Source organism: Strongylocentrotus purpuratus, unplaced genomic scaffold, assembly GCF_000002235.5.
Source record: "Strongylocentrotus purpuratus isolate Spur 01 unplaced genomic scaffold, Spur_5.0 spur5_scaffold_13, whole genome shotgun sequence".
NCBI lineage: Eukaryota > Metazoa > Echinodermata > Echinoidea > Camarodonta > Strongylocentrotidae > Strongylocentrotus > Strongylocentrotus purpuratus.
Window position 1 is genome coordinate 22394185 of NW_022145598.1, and position 16564 is coordinate 22410748.

The following is a 16564-nucleotide window of genomic DNA, read 5'->3' on the forward strand; positions in this document are numbered from 1 at the left end:
TTTTAATATCTTCGAATAAAATATTGCTATGTCAGCGGAAGTTAGCCGGCTGTTGCATTTCCTGTTTTAAACAGTTGCTTTAAAAAATAAGTATCGGGAAAATGGTTCGATCACAATGTTAAAGGGATAATTCACCAACAATTTAAATGAATATAATGTCATAGCATGACAAAAATATCGTATTGTTAGAAGCCTTGAATTCATCTTGAATTCGAAGGTACCAACATTTATTTCTAACAGATATTCTTAATTCAATTTGGCAACACTGCGATGTCAAATGCTACCCTCTGAAGAAAGTATGTTTTGTAAAATCCCTTACGTGTGTGTGTGTGTGTGGGGGGGGGGGGGGGGGCGTGCGTGTGTTCGTGTGCGTGCTTGTTTGTTTGTGTGTGCTCTTTTGTGCGTGGGTCTTGTTTGTTTCTGCGGCCTTTCGGCCCTTAATTTAATAAAGTACTTCTTAATTTTCATTCTTGTTTATAGTGATCAGGTTCTCTGAATTGTACGGAAGCTTCAACGTGCAGAGAGAAGGCGATCTGTTTAACTCGCCAATGGGCCTTGCTAGGGCCTAGAAGGCGACAAAAGCGAGTTGTTAAAGTCACCAAGGCCTCATGCTTAAGATGAAAATGCTAAAAGGCCCGTAATAGATAAAACTCATCAGAGCGCTTTCAGGCCGAGAAGACAAGAATGCGAGTTGCTGAAAGTAGCCAAGACGAGATGACATCTCTCGGCTTAAGCAAGGCGCCTTGTCGAGTTGTTCATACACGTAACTCGCTTTCTCTACTTAAATTATGGCGCCTTGAATAGTTAAACCAGTCGCCTTCTCGCTGTATGTTTAACTATCCCTAGCATTTGACACATCTTTGAAAAAAGAATACCTGCACAATTTGCAGCAAGTCACTTTAAAGTAGATAAACAAAGTAATAACTAACATGGAATTATAATTTGTTAAGGGGATTTTATTTTCAATACTTTTTATTCAAGCTTTTTGCCAGAATATCTCATGGATATCTCCTCGGTTTGAAAAAGTCCAATTCCCGATGGGTGAGAACGGAAAATGGGCAAATTCAACAGGAATGTGTCCATTCAACACTACTCAAGGTTGGTTTTGATGGTTTTTCATTCATTTTTTTTTATTTGAGGATGTAGACGGGGGATTAGGTAGGATAGCACGATCAATATGATCATTTCCCTAGTGGCATGTTCAGATATGGCGCGGTAATCCACCGAAAAAAAAAAGAAAAAAAAAACCGCCGCGTTTTCTTTCCTGTAAAGTGTTAATGATGAATGGCAACTGCGCGACCGAAAACGACTCATTTACTCGCAATATCATTTCCCAAATAGCCTTGATATCATGATGTTCAACAGATGTAGTGTGTTTTCACTTCATTATTTAACACTAGCGGATCTAGATAGGGGCTTGGAGTCTAAAAGCACCTCCCTATAGATCCAAGCCCCCAAACTGTTTCATGAATAAAAATGAATTTAAGCGAGGGACACGTAGACAATAAATGCAGGAACCCCAAGCTCCCAGCCCTCGGACCTAAGTTGATATTCTATATCCGCTTGTGTTGTTGAACGTATTGAATAGTTCAAGAGTCATGAATAGCTTGAGAAAATTTCAATCATATCCGATACATCTTTACTTTATTTATGTCTCCTTCTTTCTTCGTATATGGTAATAATTGTTTGCAAGCGTTCTGGTGATCATATATAAAGGTATGTTTCTTTTTTTTTTAATATACCGAACAGCCAATGAACCTATTGGACGGGCTCTGTGTATCGGCGATGGTATTACCAAGAGCCAGTGGCAGCCAGTGGATAATTGCGGACCATTTAGAAATGTCAAAGACATTCTCACCGAAATTGCAAAGGTTTTTGGAATTTTATTTTCAAATTTCGATCATTGAAAAGAGGCTTATTAATAACTTTCATATGTAATGCAATCGTGTTTAGTATATTGTAGATACCACTGATCATGATAACCTGAAAAAAAAAGTTTGATAATTTTTTCTTTTTAAAGCAGATAAGAATAAAATAATCTATCATTGAGTAGATTTCAACCAATTTGGTACATTATTTTTTACCAACTATTGTGTACAATTTTACACAAAAAATATTCAAGTTCCTTTCTTACAGAACTTCTTATTTTGAATGTATCGTTACTTTACATTTAAAAGTATAAAATCAAGCGTAACAGGTAATGAATAGCCCACGGTCGATCAATTCTACTGATTGTTTAAATGTCATTCCATTCACAAATGCATTGGACGATTTTGAGTTCTTAGCATTTGTTTCTAAAGTTCTTATTAATTAAGTGTTAGGCGCTATATAAGCACTGTAATTATTATTATTATTATAATAAAGATGGTACAGTATATGGAAACAGGAACCCAGTTATGTGTCATTGCAATATTGTAAGGAAGACATGTTCGCTAATTTCATATTACCTTAATCAATCAACGTTTACGTGTTGTAATGATATTTCCCTCAAATTTTAGGTAATCGTAGGTGAAAAAAACGCAGGTAAAGTGAGCAAGCAAGTATCATCTGTAACTTCCAACATCGAAGATATCACATCAAATGACATCAAACTTGTGGCAGAGATAACATCTAACATTGTGCAGCAAAATCTGACTAGTGAAGAGGTATTCTGCACGATACCAGACCAATCCTATTGAACATGAAGTTGCGATGTGGTTGACGAATTTTATTATGTCCCGATAATTATCTCTTGGGGGAAAAAACGATGTCTTCCCTCCGATACATGTATGAAATTGTAATAGATGTGAATGAGGTAAATCCCATAACCGGTTTCAACAACATTGGACACCTGAAAGCTAAACTAGTTATGAATGATAAATTTACAAGAGCCTAACCCCGTATCAGGCTCTTTTTGGAATTTTTGATATAATATTGTATTTGCTCCAATAGAGATTTAGGTCTGTCCTTTCATATCTTTTTGACTTCTTCCAGAAGTTGTGTAACAGCTTTAAAATAATAGCTGTGCTAAGGCTATCATGTTATTCAATACCCCATCGTCATTCAGTTTGATTTCCGAGATTAGGCAACTTTCTCCTATTATATTTTAAATCATCTTCTTCTTTTGTATTTGAATTGACAGGTAACAGAGTCTATAACGAGTATTGTGAGCAATGTAGCTCAGGTAGAAACGGAGGAACTTGAAGCCGCAGAGGAAGAAGGTGGGGCAATAAGTAAATTTGTCCAGGCTTTTGAGGAACAAATCAATCGTGTGGAGGTTGCCGATGGCGGGTTGCTCAACATTCAGCAGCCAAGTGTAGCCGTAAAGGTGATTTTAGATTTATGTCATAGGCTATGAAAAAACAATTTGATTTCAACCAGTATACTAAAATAAAAAATTTCATGTTCAAGTTATATAATTGTTTGCATGGATATTCAAAATAACAGAATTTAAAAAAATCTGACACTGCCGTTCATCCATTGTGGTTTCAATCAATCTGGTGTGTCCAACAAGGCGCGACACTTCCACCATTTTTCTTTATAGTTTAAAAGAGATCGACCAAACAACATAATTATTTGTGCATTTATGTGTGCGGGATACATCACATTTTGAATTTGAGGAATGCCTTACTTAAACGTCTGTGCATGGTGCTAATCGCCTCATTTTCAATCCTCATCATGCTAATGATAGTAATGATAACAATGATGATGATGATGATAATGATAATAACAATAAGAATAATAACAAGATTGAAGTTCTAATTCACAAAACAGATTCAGAGTGTACTTGCTGATGATGTAATGAGCGGTCTCGTGCTTTCGCTAGCTGGATCCAGTCCTTCAGACCTGACCAAATCCAATATTACAATCAGTTTAGCCGTAAAGGTGATTTTAGATTTATGTCATAGGCTATGAAAAAAAAAATTGATTTCAACCAGTATACTAAAATGAAGAATTTCATGTCCAAGTCAGGCGCGTACACAGGGGGGGGGGGGGGGGGGGGGGGGGGGTTAAACTTTGGTATTTTTGTGTGTGTAACCCCCCTCCCCCATTACCCCCCTAAACCCCCCCCCCTTTTTTTAATTTTTTTTTTAAAATTATTTAAAAAAATAAATAAAAAAAAATATCCCCATGGCTGACCTAAAAAGGTGACCTCACCCCCCCCCCAACAAAGCAAAATGTCAATTTTTCAAATTTCGAGACCAAAAAAAGAGAAGAAAGTGTCCTCTTCCCCCCCCCCCCCCCGCTTATTCAGCGGCTGGCTGAGTCGTTGCGAAATTTTCGGCCCGATTTATAAATGTTAACAATTTATCTAATAAAACAAAATATTAAACAAACAAAATTGCTGTGAATTTTTTTAATTGAAATTTACAGTTTTTATTGAAAAAGAATTAAAAATAAAAACAAATTATTGAATAAAAATTTTAAACCAAAATCAAATAAAAAAAAAAAAAAAAATTAAATCCCAAATATTAAGTCCCCAATAGTACTCCCAAATAGTACTTTTTCCGAGCAACCTTAAAATAGTTGAAATATTTCTGGTCATGTGACGAGCTCTCAACCAAGCCAATAATTTTTTGATGGAGAATATAATATGGTCTATGTATAGACTTTATGAGAGCTTATGGGCAAATAATCAGTTTCATTTGTGCATTCGAAGAAGTTTTAGTTTGGGCTGATTTTTTTTCTTCATGTCACAGGATATCCATAGACAGGAGGATTCATTTATCAAGGCATACAACATCCTGACTTACATTGGATGCTGTATTTCTATCTTCAGTCTTCTTGTCACATTGGCAACCTACCTGTGGAACAAGTGAGCTCATTGGAAAAATCATGCAATTGTGTATGTAATACAAAGAAGACAGAATACATACTATACTCTAGTCGTTTTATCTTCGATTTTATTTGGTAGCATTTGAATAAATAATATCACATAAACTGTGAAAAAGATGCATTTATAGAATTTAGTAAATAATCATGCAAATGTACACTGTTGGTCATAATGGTGGAATAATTATTTTTACCCCAGTTTAGGGAAGGATTTTTAAAAATTATTTAGTTCTAATAGATCTAGATAATGGCATACATTCTCAGATTCTATTGAATATTAATTTGCGAGTGTTTGTTTTGCGTGACTGCTAAATCATATGTGTGCTACTATGCTGATCAGCTAGGGAACCTACGTCCTTAAATCATAATTGACAGTAATGAGGATTAATGCCTCACAAAAGGGCACTAATATAGCTGATGGACACGATTTTTATCCTGGGGCCTCACAGTATTACGAGGCCATTGCTTAGCCCCTGAATCATGACTGTACGCAGTGTTTGCTAGGGTACGCGGCCCCTTCCACAAATCCCCCAAAACGAAGAAAATGCAATAAATTTTCAAAAATTCATTGCATTTTCCCCCGGCCCCCAGCAGGAAAAATTCTTCTGTGTGGCCATGCCTTGAACCATAATGCATAACCCTGCAGAAGAATTTTTCCTGTTGGGGGCCGGGGGAAAATGCAATGAATTTTTGAAAAATTATTGCATTTTTTTCGTTTTGGGGGATTTGTGGAAGGGGCCGCGTACCCTAGCAAACACTGCGTACAGTCATGATTCAGGGGCTAAGCAATGGCCTCGTTACTGTGAGGCCCCAGGATAAAAATCGTGTCGATTAGCTATATACTAGTGCCCTTTTGTGAGGCATTAATCCTCATTACTGTAAATTATGACTTAAGGACGTAGGTCCCTTAGCTGATTAGCATAGTAGCACACATATGATTAAGCAGTCACGCAAAACAAACACTCGCAAATTAGTATTCAATAAAATCTGAGAATGTATGCCATTATCTAGATCTATTAGAAATAAATAATTTTTACAAATCCTTCCCTAAACTGGGGTAAAAATAAATATTCCACCATTATGACCAACAGTGTAAATACCCTCCCCCTTTTTTGATGAAATTATCTCGTAATCGAATGACTTGTGAAGTACGTGTAAACCTACAGCACAGTTCTCTTCGGTATCACTTCTGTTTGAAATAGCCGGGCAGTTGAGAACTACTCTCAACAATGTACAGTTTGTGATAAAAAGAGAAAGAGAAGGGGGAGGAGGAGGAGGGGAAAAAGGAGAAGAGAAACTGCCGTAAAATCATTAGTTGCTTAGTGATGTAGGGCGTGACGAGGTTCATAAATAGGTTACAATATTAATTTGTTTATATCATATCGATATCGTATATTGATATATTATCAACTTCGTAGATCACATCCTCTGCCTCATGGTGTTCTGTTTGCATAGAATAGGAAGCGTATTTATATCGATTTTATTTAGTAGTTTAGTTTAGTTTATTTCTTTATTAAAAAATCACACCCGTCATCAGACGGCCGGCCTAAAAAGGCCTATGAGTGATACATCAAAAATAACAGTCATAAACAATTTGACATGATAACATAGTACAAATATAAGTATAACATAATTACAATCACAGGGAAAAAAAAAAAAAAAAAAAAAAAAATTATTCATTTAAGTAGTACAAAAGTTCTTGGCGAGTTGTTAGGATTTGGTTTGCAAAACTGGCTATTAAACTGCTTAGTGAGTCAGCTGAAATTAGGTAAATAAATTGTTGGTATGTGGAAAGATCTGAAAACGTATGGTCATGTTCTATTATATCATAAAGAAGTTGTGATCTGATGTCATTATATGCAGAACAAATCATAAAACAGTGGAACTCATCTTCTATGTTACTAGAATTACAAAAAACACAGTATCTTTCTTCATATGGGACATTTTGATAACGCCCAGTTTCAAGAGCTATAGGGGCACAACCGCATCTAAACAAAGCCAAAGCACGTCTGTTTGATCTATTTTGACATTCTATTACATATTTTGACGTGTTCAAAGATTGTTTAAAATTTCGATAAGTTCTAAGTTTATTTTTAGCATGAGCTTTCTTCCTTTTATCGTCAAAAATTGAATTTCTCCATCTATTCTCGATAAATAATTTACATGACGATGACACAGTTTTTACAAAATTGTCTGTACTAACAAGATTAGCTAAAGGTAAAACATGTACACATTGTAATTTTGAAAAAAGCTCTTTGACTCTGAAACACCAGTTTTTGACTCCATTGTTTGCTAGAGATTTAGACCAAGAAAAGATTTTACTTGGGTAGCGGTCACTATTGAGTTTACTTAAGTTACTCCATAATCTAACAACCGATTGAATTTGGTGATAGAATGGTGGGTCCCAACCCATCTCCCCTAACACTGCATTGTTAGGTGTATATTTCCCCACTCCTAAGTAAAAACGGCATGTTCTGAAAAAGACACTATTTATAACAGAATATTCATCCACACCCCAAATACCACTTGCATATTGTAGTATGGGTAAAATCATGGCATCATAAAGTTTTTTATATGTCTTGAATAAAGAGCCTCCAATCAATTTGAATTTACTTATAACAACACCCAATGCTCTGGATGCAGACTGAGCTAGCATTCTGGTACCCTTCTGAAAGCTAAGGAATTCATCAAACCACAGCCCAAGGTATTTGTAGGAGTCCACAATATCAAGCTTTTCTCCATTACAATTGAATAGTGCTGAGGTTTTAGCTTGGGACTTCTGTCTAAAATGTACAATTTGGGTTTTTGAGGCATTAAATTCAATCCTCCACTTGCGAGCCCAAGCGCCAATATTGTCTAACATACGTTGAAGGTCATTTTCATTTTCAGCAAGTACCACAATATCATCTGCATACATAAGCATGTCAATATTTGTATCTAGTACTTGAATCCCCCCCATTACATAGCATGACATTGTCAACTAAATCATTAATGAAAATGTTAAAAAGAACGGGAGACAAAAGGCAACCCTGTTTGACCCCTGACTCTACTTTAAAAAAACTAGTATGATTACCATTAACATTCACAGTACACGTAGTGTCCCGGTAAAGAGCCTGTATACAATTGTAAAGCTTACCATGAACACCAATTAATCTCAACTTGTACCATAGCAAAGATCTATTAACTCGATCAAAAGCTTTTTTTGCATATATAAAACAAACAAAAGTGTCTTTTTTACAAAGCTTTCTGTTTTCAATCATAGAGTAAAGACTGTACAGGTGGTCGAGACAACTCCTTTTCTTACGGAATCCATTCTGTTCTTCCTTAATAATACATTCTTTTTCAAGGAAATGAGTTAGTCTTTCTCTTATGATATCACAATAAATCTTACATATCACCGATATCAGAGTTATACCTCTATAGCTTAATGGTTCACGTTCATCCATTCCAGGTTTTAAAATTGGATGGATTATGCCTTTTTGCCAAGCTGTAGGGGAAATACCACGTTCAAAACAAAAGGAGAGGAGGGCATGAAGGAATTGTATTGAAGCATTGTTTTTTACCATCTCCGAAACGATACCATCTATTCCGGCAGCTTTGTTTAATTTTGCCCTCTTTACAGCTGCAGTCACCTCTGTTAATTCAATAGGAAGGTTTAAATCATTTCCTCTAGTATCAGATTCTTGAACATTACACTCTAGGATTTTCAACTGTGTGTTAACATGTGATAAGAACCCATCATCGAAACCACTGCCATTATCTTTAAACAGAGAATGGAAATCATTTTCCCATTTACTCATAACATTATCATAGTCTTCACTTATTTCTCCATCATCATTTATTATTTCCATTGGTATATTTTGGTACTTCTTTTCTTCATCTGACCCTATTCGACCAATCTCTTTCCAAAATGAACAAGAGTCTTTATTTACCATTGCATCAAGAGCATTGATTTTTTTATACTGGTAAGCTCTCTTAGCTTTTCTGACCGCTTTATCAAAAATCTTATGTGCATTTTTGTAATCAATAAACATCACTTTTTTACCCTCAGTATTCTTGCACTTCAACCATTCCTTTTGTTTACATTTAACACAATTCCATAACGATTGCAGATTATCATTCCACCAGACCTTAGGTGAATGGGGAAGACCTTTTTGGGGTCTACTAGTTTTCCTTTCCCTACAACATTTATGAACACATTTTTGGATTACTTTTTCAAAGCCATAATACACATCGTCCAAATGTTCCTGCGATGATAGACCACAGTTTAGTTTACTTATAAGCTCACTTACTGCATTTTTACTTTCTTCATCGGACATAAAGGAATCATTAATATCATTCAGTTGGTATCGCTTGGATAAATTTTGAAAACTGGGTTTAGAGTGCATCTGGTTATCACTATTTCTACACACTGTTTTTCTGTAAAAATGCCAACATAGTATTGAGTGATCTGGCACTGAACCCACCACTGGGATTGAGTGTTTGTCTAGTAGATCAGCAACTAACAAAACATCAAAATTGAAATACAAATTTATGTCATGGTAAGGTACAATGCAATAGTCCACAACTGATTTTCCTTTGTAGGACACACAGGTAAAATTATCATTTGTATATCGACCATTCAGACAGCAAAAATTTGAGGTTACACAAAAATCTGCAAACAGTCTACCTTGAGAATTTACTTCAAAGTCTATAGTCTTTCTCTGTCTCATTGGGTCTATGCCTTCAATAAAGTCTTGTAAACCTCCGGTTCTGGCATTAAAGTCACCACATATCTGTTAGTACGTATATTTCCCATTTGACATCGTCGTGAATAGTTACAGCCGGACTAGTTTTATTCCGCACGCGTCGCCATTCTTATGGTTTTTTCCCCACTAATAGAAGAGATAAATAAGTAAAGCACAATCACGTAATCTCCTTCTTTTCTTTGTTGTTGCTGTTGTTTGACATTTATATTATTCTGTGTTGCTTATGAAGTGATGGCAAGCCTGTAAAATGCATGGTACACTTTAGCTTCGACGCTTTTGCTTTCCTAACCTCATTTCAATGTTACAATCTTGATAGGGATTTGGGTTTGAGGACCAAACAGACTAGTCAGATCTTCATCTGTCTGTGCCTGACCTTGCTGTGTCTCTACACAACATTTGTCGTCATGATCTCTCTGGATTCTATCAGAGATTATCGTGAGGTCCGGGCTGGACCCTGTGGGTTACTGACGGCTCTAGTTCACTACTTTGTTTTGTCTTCCATTGCATGGATGGGTGTGGAAGGGTACAGTACCTACCTCATGATTGTGAAGATCTTTAACACCTACATCCAGAATTTCATGATCAAGGCTTTCTTCGCTGCGTGGGGTAAGATATTTCTTTCCGTTCCAATAAATTATCAATAATTTATTGCATCCACCCCGGTCCCTAACAGGAAAAAATCCTCCGCACGGCCATGCATTATGGTTCAAGGCATGGGCACTCAGAGGATTTTTGTTTCTGTTGGGGACCGTGAGAAAATGCAATGAATTATTAATAATTTATGGCATTTCTTTAAACAAATATTATTTGTGGGGGCTACCCCCTACCCTAGCCCCTGTAGCGTACATTCATGATTCAGTGGCAACGTAATGGCCTCGTTACTGTGAGTCCCCAGGATCAAAACTGTGTCGATGTGCTATATTAGTGCCCTTTTGTGAGGCATTAATCCTCTTTACTGTTATTTATGACTTAAGGACGTAGGTCCCCTAGTTGATAAGCATGCTTTATATAGCAGTCACGCAAAAAAAAAAACACTCGCAAAATGTTATTCAATGAAATCCAAGATTGTATATACTGTTATCTAGATCTATCAGGAATAAATCATTGTCAAAATGATTCCATAAATTGGGGTGAACAAAATTATTCCACCATTATGACCAACAGGGTAGATGTAGGTACTGACAGTATTAGCATAACAATGAGTTTGGCAAGGTGCTGCAACCTGCTATGCTGCAACCAACTCTCAGCAATAAAAAAAATAATGAATGGGCGATCAAACGTAATTCTTTAACTATTAATTTAACACAGGAAATTTTTATTTTCTCTGTTTTCTAATGAATAAAATAATTCCAAAACTCTGGTAGTGTATTATGTTCAATTAACCATACTAGCCAATAGTTATGGAAAGATCATTTTAAGACGGATTATAGTCAGACAGGCATTATCTAACAATGCACATGAATTCGTCATTGTTGCCATTTATGTGTAATTTCTTCATTGTAATTATTAATATTAAATGGTACTCGGCATTTCATGTGGTTTGTACAAAGAAGACCCTAAACCCCAGAGAGTATAAACATCAGGATATCTAGTTTATTGTATAAATAATAATAGCGTCGCCACAACCGTGGTAGTAACTTGTGAGCTGGACAGCACATCGATAACATGAGTAGGTCTATCAGAGAAACGGAGAAATGAATGAGCTAGGCACATGTTCAATTTAGGCGTATTGTGAATGACTATAAACATTGTATTTCCTTAAACACATATGTCATTTCAGGAATTCCTGCACTTATCGTGGTTCTTACTGGAGCTATTGCTAGAGACTCTTACGCCCATGATGACCTGTAAGTGGTAACGTTTGAAAGTCAAGCTGGAACATTGGATTGCCTAGCCTAGGGTATATCTAATGATCTTCAAAATTCGGATTCGGCAAGATGAAGTTTCTGTACTCTATTCTAGTGTTTAGGCATTGGGTATATTGGTATCTCATGAGTATTACAATCTCTGATGTTGTTGGTAACTTATGGATGACAAAGCTTGGACTTGTCAGAATAAATAATGGGAAATCATTTACAATGGCGAGTTAAATGTTTCAAGGACCATGGACATTTTGTATAACTATGGCTAGGATAGTCAGTACTGATTGACTTAATTCAGTCACTTTATAAAATGCATATTTACTATCAACAGCTGCTTTCTACAATTATGGGCTCAAATCGGTTGTCTCCTGATTCCCATGTCCATCATCCTCCTCATCAACATTGTCATCTTCATCCTGGTGGTTCGACAATTGATCCGATCTGCCAACATCGCTGGTCGGATGAAGGGAGAGGCTAAGGTAGAACGCCAAGAGGCTATCGAATTCGTCCAGAATGCAATCTGCATCTTGCTCCTGCTCGGTCTGACCTGGGTCACCGGATATCTGCTTTTGATCCCGTTATTCAGTCAGGTAAAGCCAACTAGCTTCAAGAATAAGTCATTGCGGTATCTATCTCTTCTAAGAAGTATCTTGAGAACTCAGTTATGATAACTACACACAATAGCATTACCTCTTTAGATGTTTAGTATCTTTTGAACATGACAGAGAATGGCATATACCTAATTATTATTTCTGAAACATTTGCGTTTAACAGGTGGCTCAGCCAATCTTCGTCGTCCTGAACTCCTTCCAAGGATTTTTCATCTTTCTACTCTACTGCGTCCGGAAGCCTCACATCCGTAAGAAATGGGGGCTAACTTGTTAATGATGATCAGGTTGATTACACCAACAATGATGTTGCCGCCAGTCTCCCTAAGGATGCAGAGGATGACACCAAACACAATGAGAGGAATGATGTAGATGCTAGTTACACCACCAATTTTTCAAAGGCCAATGGCACAGTTGAGGTTTTAACTATAGCTCAGCACTCATTCTTACTTGATTTTTTAAAAATGTAAACGAGTTTTTATTCACTTATTTTTAAGCAAGAAGAAGATCTTATTAAGAGAACCTGATGTTACATTGGTACACTAGGCAGGGGAGGAGTGGCCTTGGTGTAGGTTGAACCCCTATCCCTGTTCTCCGAGTATTTCGCAATTACCAATATTCCGTCACCACATATTGGGGCAAACAAGTGATTGTTATTGGTTATCATCTTTATTATATTTCAATGACGAAATCATATATGTACATTTGTATGCACCTTATCGAATTATTTATGATCAGATGATTATTTTTTTTTTTTGGTGTATTACTCAGAGAATAGGTCTTTTCATTGTTAAAAAAGTATGATGGTGATGATGATGGTTCGATGGGTATTTTTCAATTCATTTTAATAATTTTTAGTCATTAAATGATATATATAATTATGTATATAACGAGCGGAAATTCAATATTAATGGTTGCGTTACTTAAATGCAAGGTCCCCATTGCTATTCTCTTATTTAATTTCTTTGCAAAGGTTGAACAAAATTGTCTCCCCCGGGAATCGAACCGTGTCACTGGCAGAGAACGACAATGTCTTTACCACGAGATCACAGAGACGGGCCAGTGGCCTCGGTGATACCAGATTTAATTGACCGACAGATTTGGCAAATCTCATGGAACAATTTACATACATGTGCCATGGTTGACGGAAAGAGACAAGTGGATAATAAATAATGTAAAAATAATAGGAGATACAAAATATACTAATTTTTTTGCTTTAACCCTTTGTAAAATAATGAAAAATATATGTGTTCTTGAAGTAAACTTGTATACTGTCTATTTAGTTTTACGTGCTTCTCAATTTAGAGTATCTCGGCCAAAATTGATATCACTATATTTTACTCAGAAAAATGTACTTTATTGTAGATTATTTGGGTTGTATTATTTACCAATTTTGTTAAAGCATAAACTTCATTGTTCACGATGTCCCTGAAAAAGGACACCCAAGTTTATCATTAAATTACTCACTGATCCTGAATTAATCTTGGTTAATGTGCACACAAAAGAGAAACTAATAAATTAATTTATAATTTACCTTCATACAGCGCTCAAAGTTAATTGTCTCTAAACCCTATACATGATTAACTTACACTTTCAGGACTCCTTAATCCTCTCTATCACATGGTGCACCCACAAGCCTACTGTATATTACACGAATTAATGAAGAAATTTTATGTAATAGTCATGACAGGAATGTACGTATAGAAATACGAATGGAAGACAAAAATATATAGGTGCACATGTTCGCAGACACATTCACAAATGACGAAATTAATAACCGCAGGAGAAATACTGTTTCAATTAACTGTGTGAATGTTAGGCATTAAGACTAGCCTTAAAATCATTAAATTGGAAGAAGAGAATAGCATAGAGATATCGACTGCTACGAGAGGTCTGGCTGTTTTTATACGCTCAAGGGAAATTTGCCTCCGCTGCTATCAACCCTCGGCGCGCATGAATTTCCCGAGAGCCACTATAGAATCAGCCAGTCCTTGAATATCAAAGCAGACGATATCCCTTAAACAACATATTAAAATGATTATAATATACATGTACACATAATACCGGTACACACTATTCAGAATATTGTCCATTAAGTGTTCAACCATTCAAGTGCAACCCATTTCAGCTGTTTAAAATGCATCGCTTGAGGCGCCGCTGATCCTTCTTTCTCGCATATCAAAATCATTGATCTAGTATATATCAATGATTTAAATGATTATTTTTCAACCATGTCATCATCTTTAATAGGATTAAAAGGGGCTTCCCCTGATTTTCTGAACCCATTTAGAATTGGCCTCATAAATATGTCCTTATCATCGATTTCGAGAGTACCTACCAATAACTCAGAAAAGAGTTATCACGAGCGCCATCTCTTGTTTAAAACATAACATTCAAATGCAGACCAGTACTATTTCCTTACATCACCCCCTTCTATCTCTCTCTCTCTTTCTTTCTTTCTCTCTCTCTTTCTCTCACACACGCCATCCTTCTCTTCTTTTCCTCAGTCTTTCACATAATTTCCCTCCCTTACCGGTGTTCCTGCGAAAAGGTGCCCCTAGTGATCGACCGCCCCTACTGCAATAGAATAAGTGCTCACCTCTTTCAATTTAATGTGCCACACATTTTGTTTGAAGTTTTGAAAGTAAGGTATCTGGTTTTTAGAATAGTGTTTTTATTTGGCATACTTGTTCGAACACACATGCGTTTCTGGTGAGAATCGAGAAGTCATGTGTATGTTTAATACTTTATATGCAACAACGTACGTTTTTAGGAATGTAAGCACATGTGTGAAATTTTCTGTGTAACCGAGGACCTATCCCTTTCCCTTAGGGCATGAAATTAAAAACATTTGCATTGGTTAAGAAACTGGGGACGTTTTTTTTTTGTGTGTGTCCACTAAGTGAATGTACAGTTCTCATGTGTGTCCTCGGTTTGGTACCCTAAACCTTTTTTCTATATTTTTTATTAAATCGATACCTAGACGAGATAAAAAAAAACACACACACAGACAGGCACGCACACACACACACACATACACAAACACACATACGCACACGCAGACCACTTCATGACTCGTGTTCCATTTCCCTGTTTAGTCCTTAACTTTGATAATGAGATTGCCAATGAAACAATTTTCAGTAAATTTCAAATAATACCTTTTTAGAGTGCCATTATCTCCTCTTAATAATTCTTTTTATTAATTTTTCTTTACCGATGTTCATCAGTGTGAATTATGCAAATGTCTATATCATTGTTTTCCCCATTCATACAGAATTCCGCTAGTCGTCAAAGGTTTATGCACATTCTCATGTTTTTGTAACGCCTGTTCCGTGTTTATACATAGATTGAATAAAATTGAAGAGATTCAACACTCAACCAATTCTCAGAGGAGCCAAAGTTTAACTTACCCTCTAATCTACATAATGCACAATCAGTCGACTGTTTTAAAAAAACGGGCTAACTCGAACCAAAGACAATTCAGCCCAGTTGCAAAAACGGTCAGTTTTTTGCAGGTTTAGGGTTAGGTTTAGGGTAAGGGTTAGAGTTAGGGTTTAAGGGTTATTGCAAAATGACAAAAAAATGACCGTTTTTGCAGCTGGGCTGAGTTGTCTCTGGTCCGAGTTAGCCCGGATCCTTTTGATTTTATTTTTTTTTTGTCCCGAAAATTGGGAAATTAGGCCGACCGATATTTCGTTCAATGGGGGGGGGGGGGGGGGGGGGGGGGGGGGGGGGGGTAAGGTTTTTTTTTTACCCAAACACACACAATGTTTTGTTTTGTTTTAAAAAGATTCTTTTTTGACAAAAAGTAAGGGTCGGCTTATCCTCTGATACCAGAACATTAAACAAATTTGAGGGGGGTTAACCCTTAATCCCACCGCCCCCCGTCTGCGTACGCGCCTGGTCACAATCATAACTACCAACATCTTCGTCATCTTCATGATCATTTCACCGTCATCATTATCACCATTCCCACAGGCCACCACCACCACCATCAATATCATCATCATCACCACCACCACCGGCACCGCCACTGCTATCACCACCACCATCACCATGCATTTTCATCATCAAGTGCCGGCGGAGCCAGTAGGCAGAGGGGTGGATGGGCACAGTGCCCCTACATTTTTAAGTATCTATACAGTGTCCCTTTTTACATAGGAATGGTGCCCCCTTTTACTTAAGATAAGTGCCCTTTTTATTTCTTAGAGGTGCCCGTTCTTCTTATTATAAGTGCCTCTTACCATCTCTGATAAGTGCCCCTTGTCACGTCTGAGAGATGCCCAATGTACTTTAACAAATGCCCTTTTCTTTTGTAATAAGTGCCTCTACCCCTTCTGTTAAGGACCCCTTTTCATATTGGATGAGTGCCCCTTCTCTCCTCTGATGAATGCTCCCTTTTTATTTTGACACATTCCCTCCTTTTCTTTCTAAGAAGTAACTTTTTCTTTTACTTCTGATAAATGCCCCTTCCTTTTTTTAACAAGAGTCGCTTCCCTTTCTCACAAAAACCCTTTTTTTTTTATCCTCGCTG

At 36.7% G+C, this 16564-nt stretch overlaps 1 protein-coding gene across 1 annotated transcript; it reads left to right on the plus strand.

Moving 5' to 3' along the window:
- Window positions 1–961: 961 nt before the first annotated feature.
- On the plus strand, window positions 962–11411 carry LOC115923229 (adhesion G-protein coupled receptor G2-like). Its single transcript, XM_030983619.1, has 7 exons — window positions 962–1098; window positions 1750–1871; window positions 2499–2645; window positions 3122–3307; window positions 4680–4795; window positions 9877–10166; window positions 11341–11411. Exons 1-7 carry the CDS (start codon window positions 1038–1040, stop codon window positions 11409–11411), a joined length of 993 nt encoding a protein of 330 aa, XP_030839479.1. The 5' UTR covers window positions 962–1037.
- Window positions 11412–16564: the final 5153 nt, after the last annotated feature.

Excerpts from the sequence above, each read along its gene's own strand:
- LOC115923229 (XM_030983619.1), top strand. The coding sequence starts at position 1,038 with ATGGGTGAGAACGGAAAATGGGCAAATTCAACAGGAATGTGTCCATTC. Across the intron at positions 1,099-1,749 it reads TCCATTCAACACTACTCAAG|CCAATGAACCTATTGGACGG; the intron begins GTTGGTTTTGAT and ends TATACCGAACAG. Across the intron at positions 3,308-4,679 it reads AGCCAAGTGTAGCCGTAAAG|GATATCCATAGACAGGAGGA; the intron begins GTGATTTTAGAT and ends TTCATGTCACAG.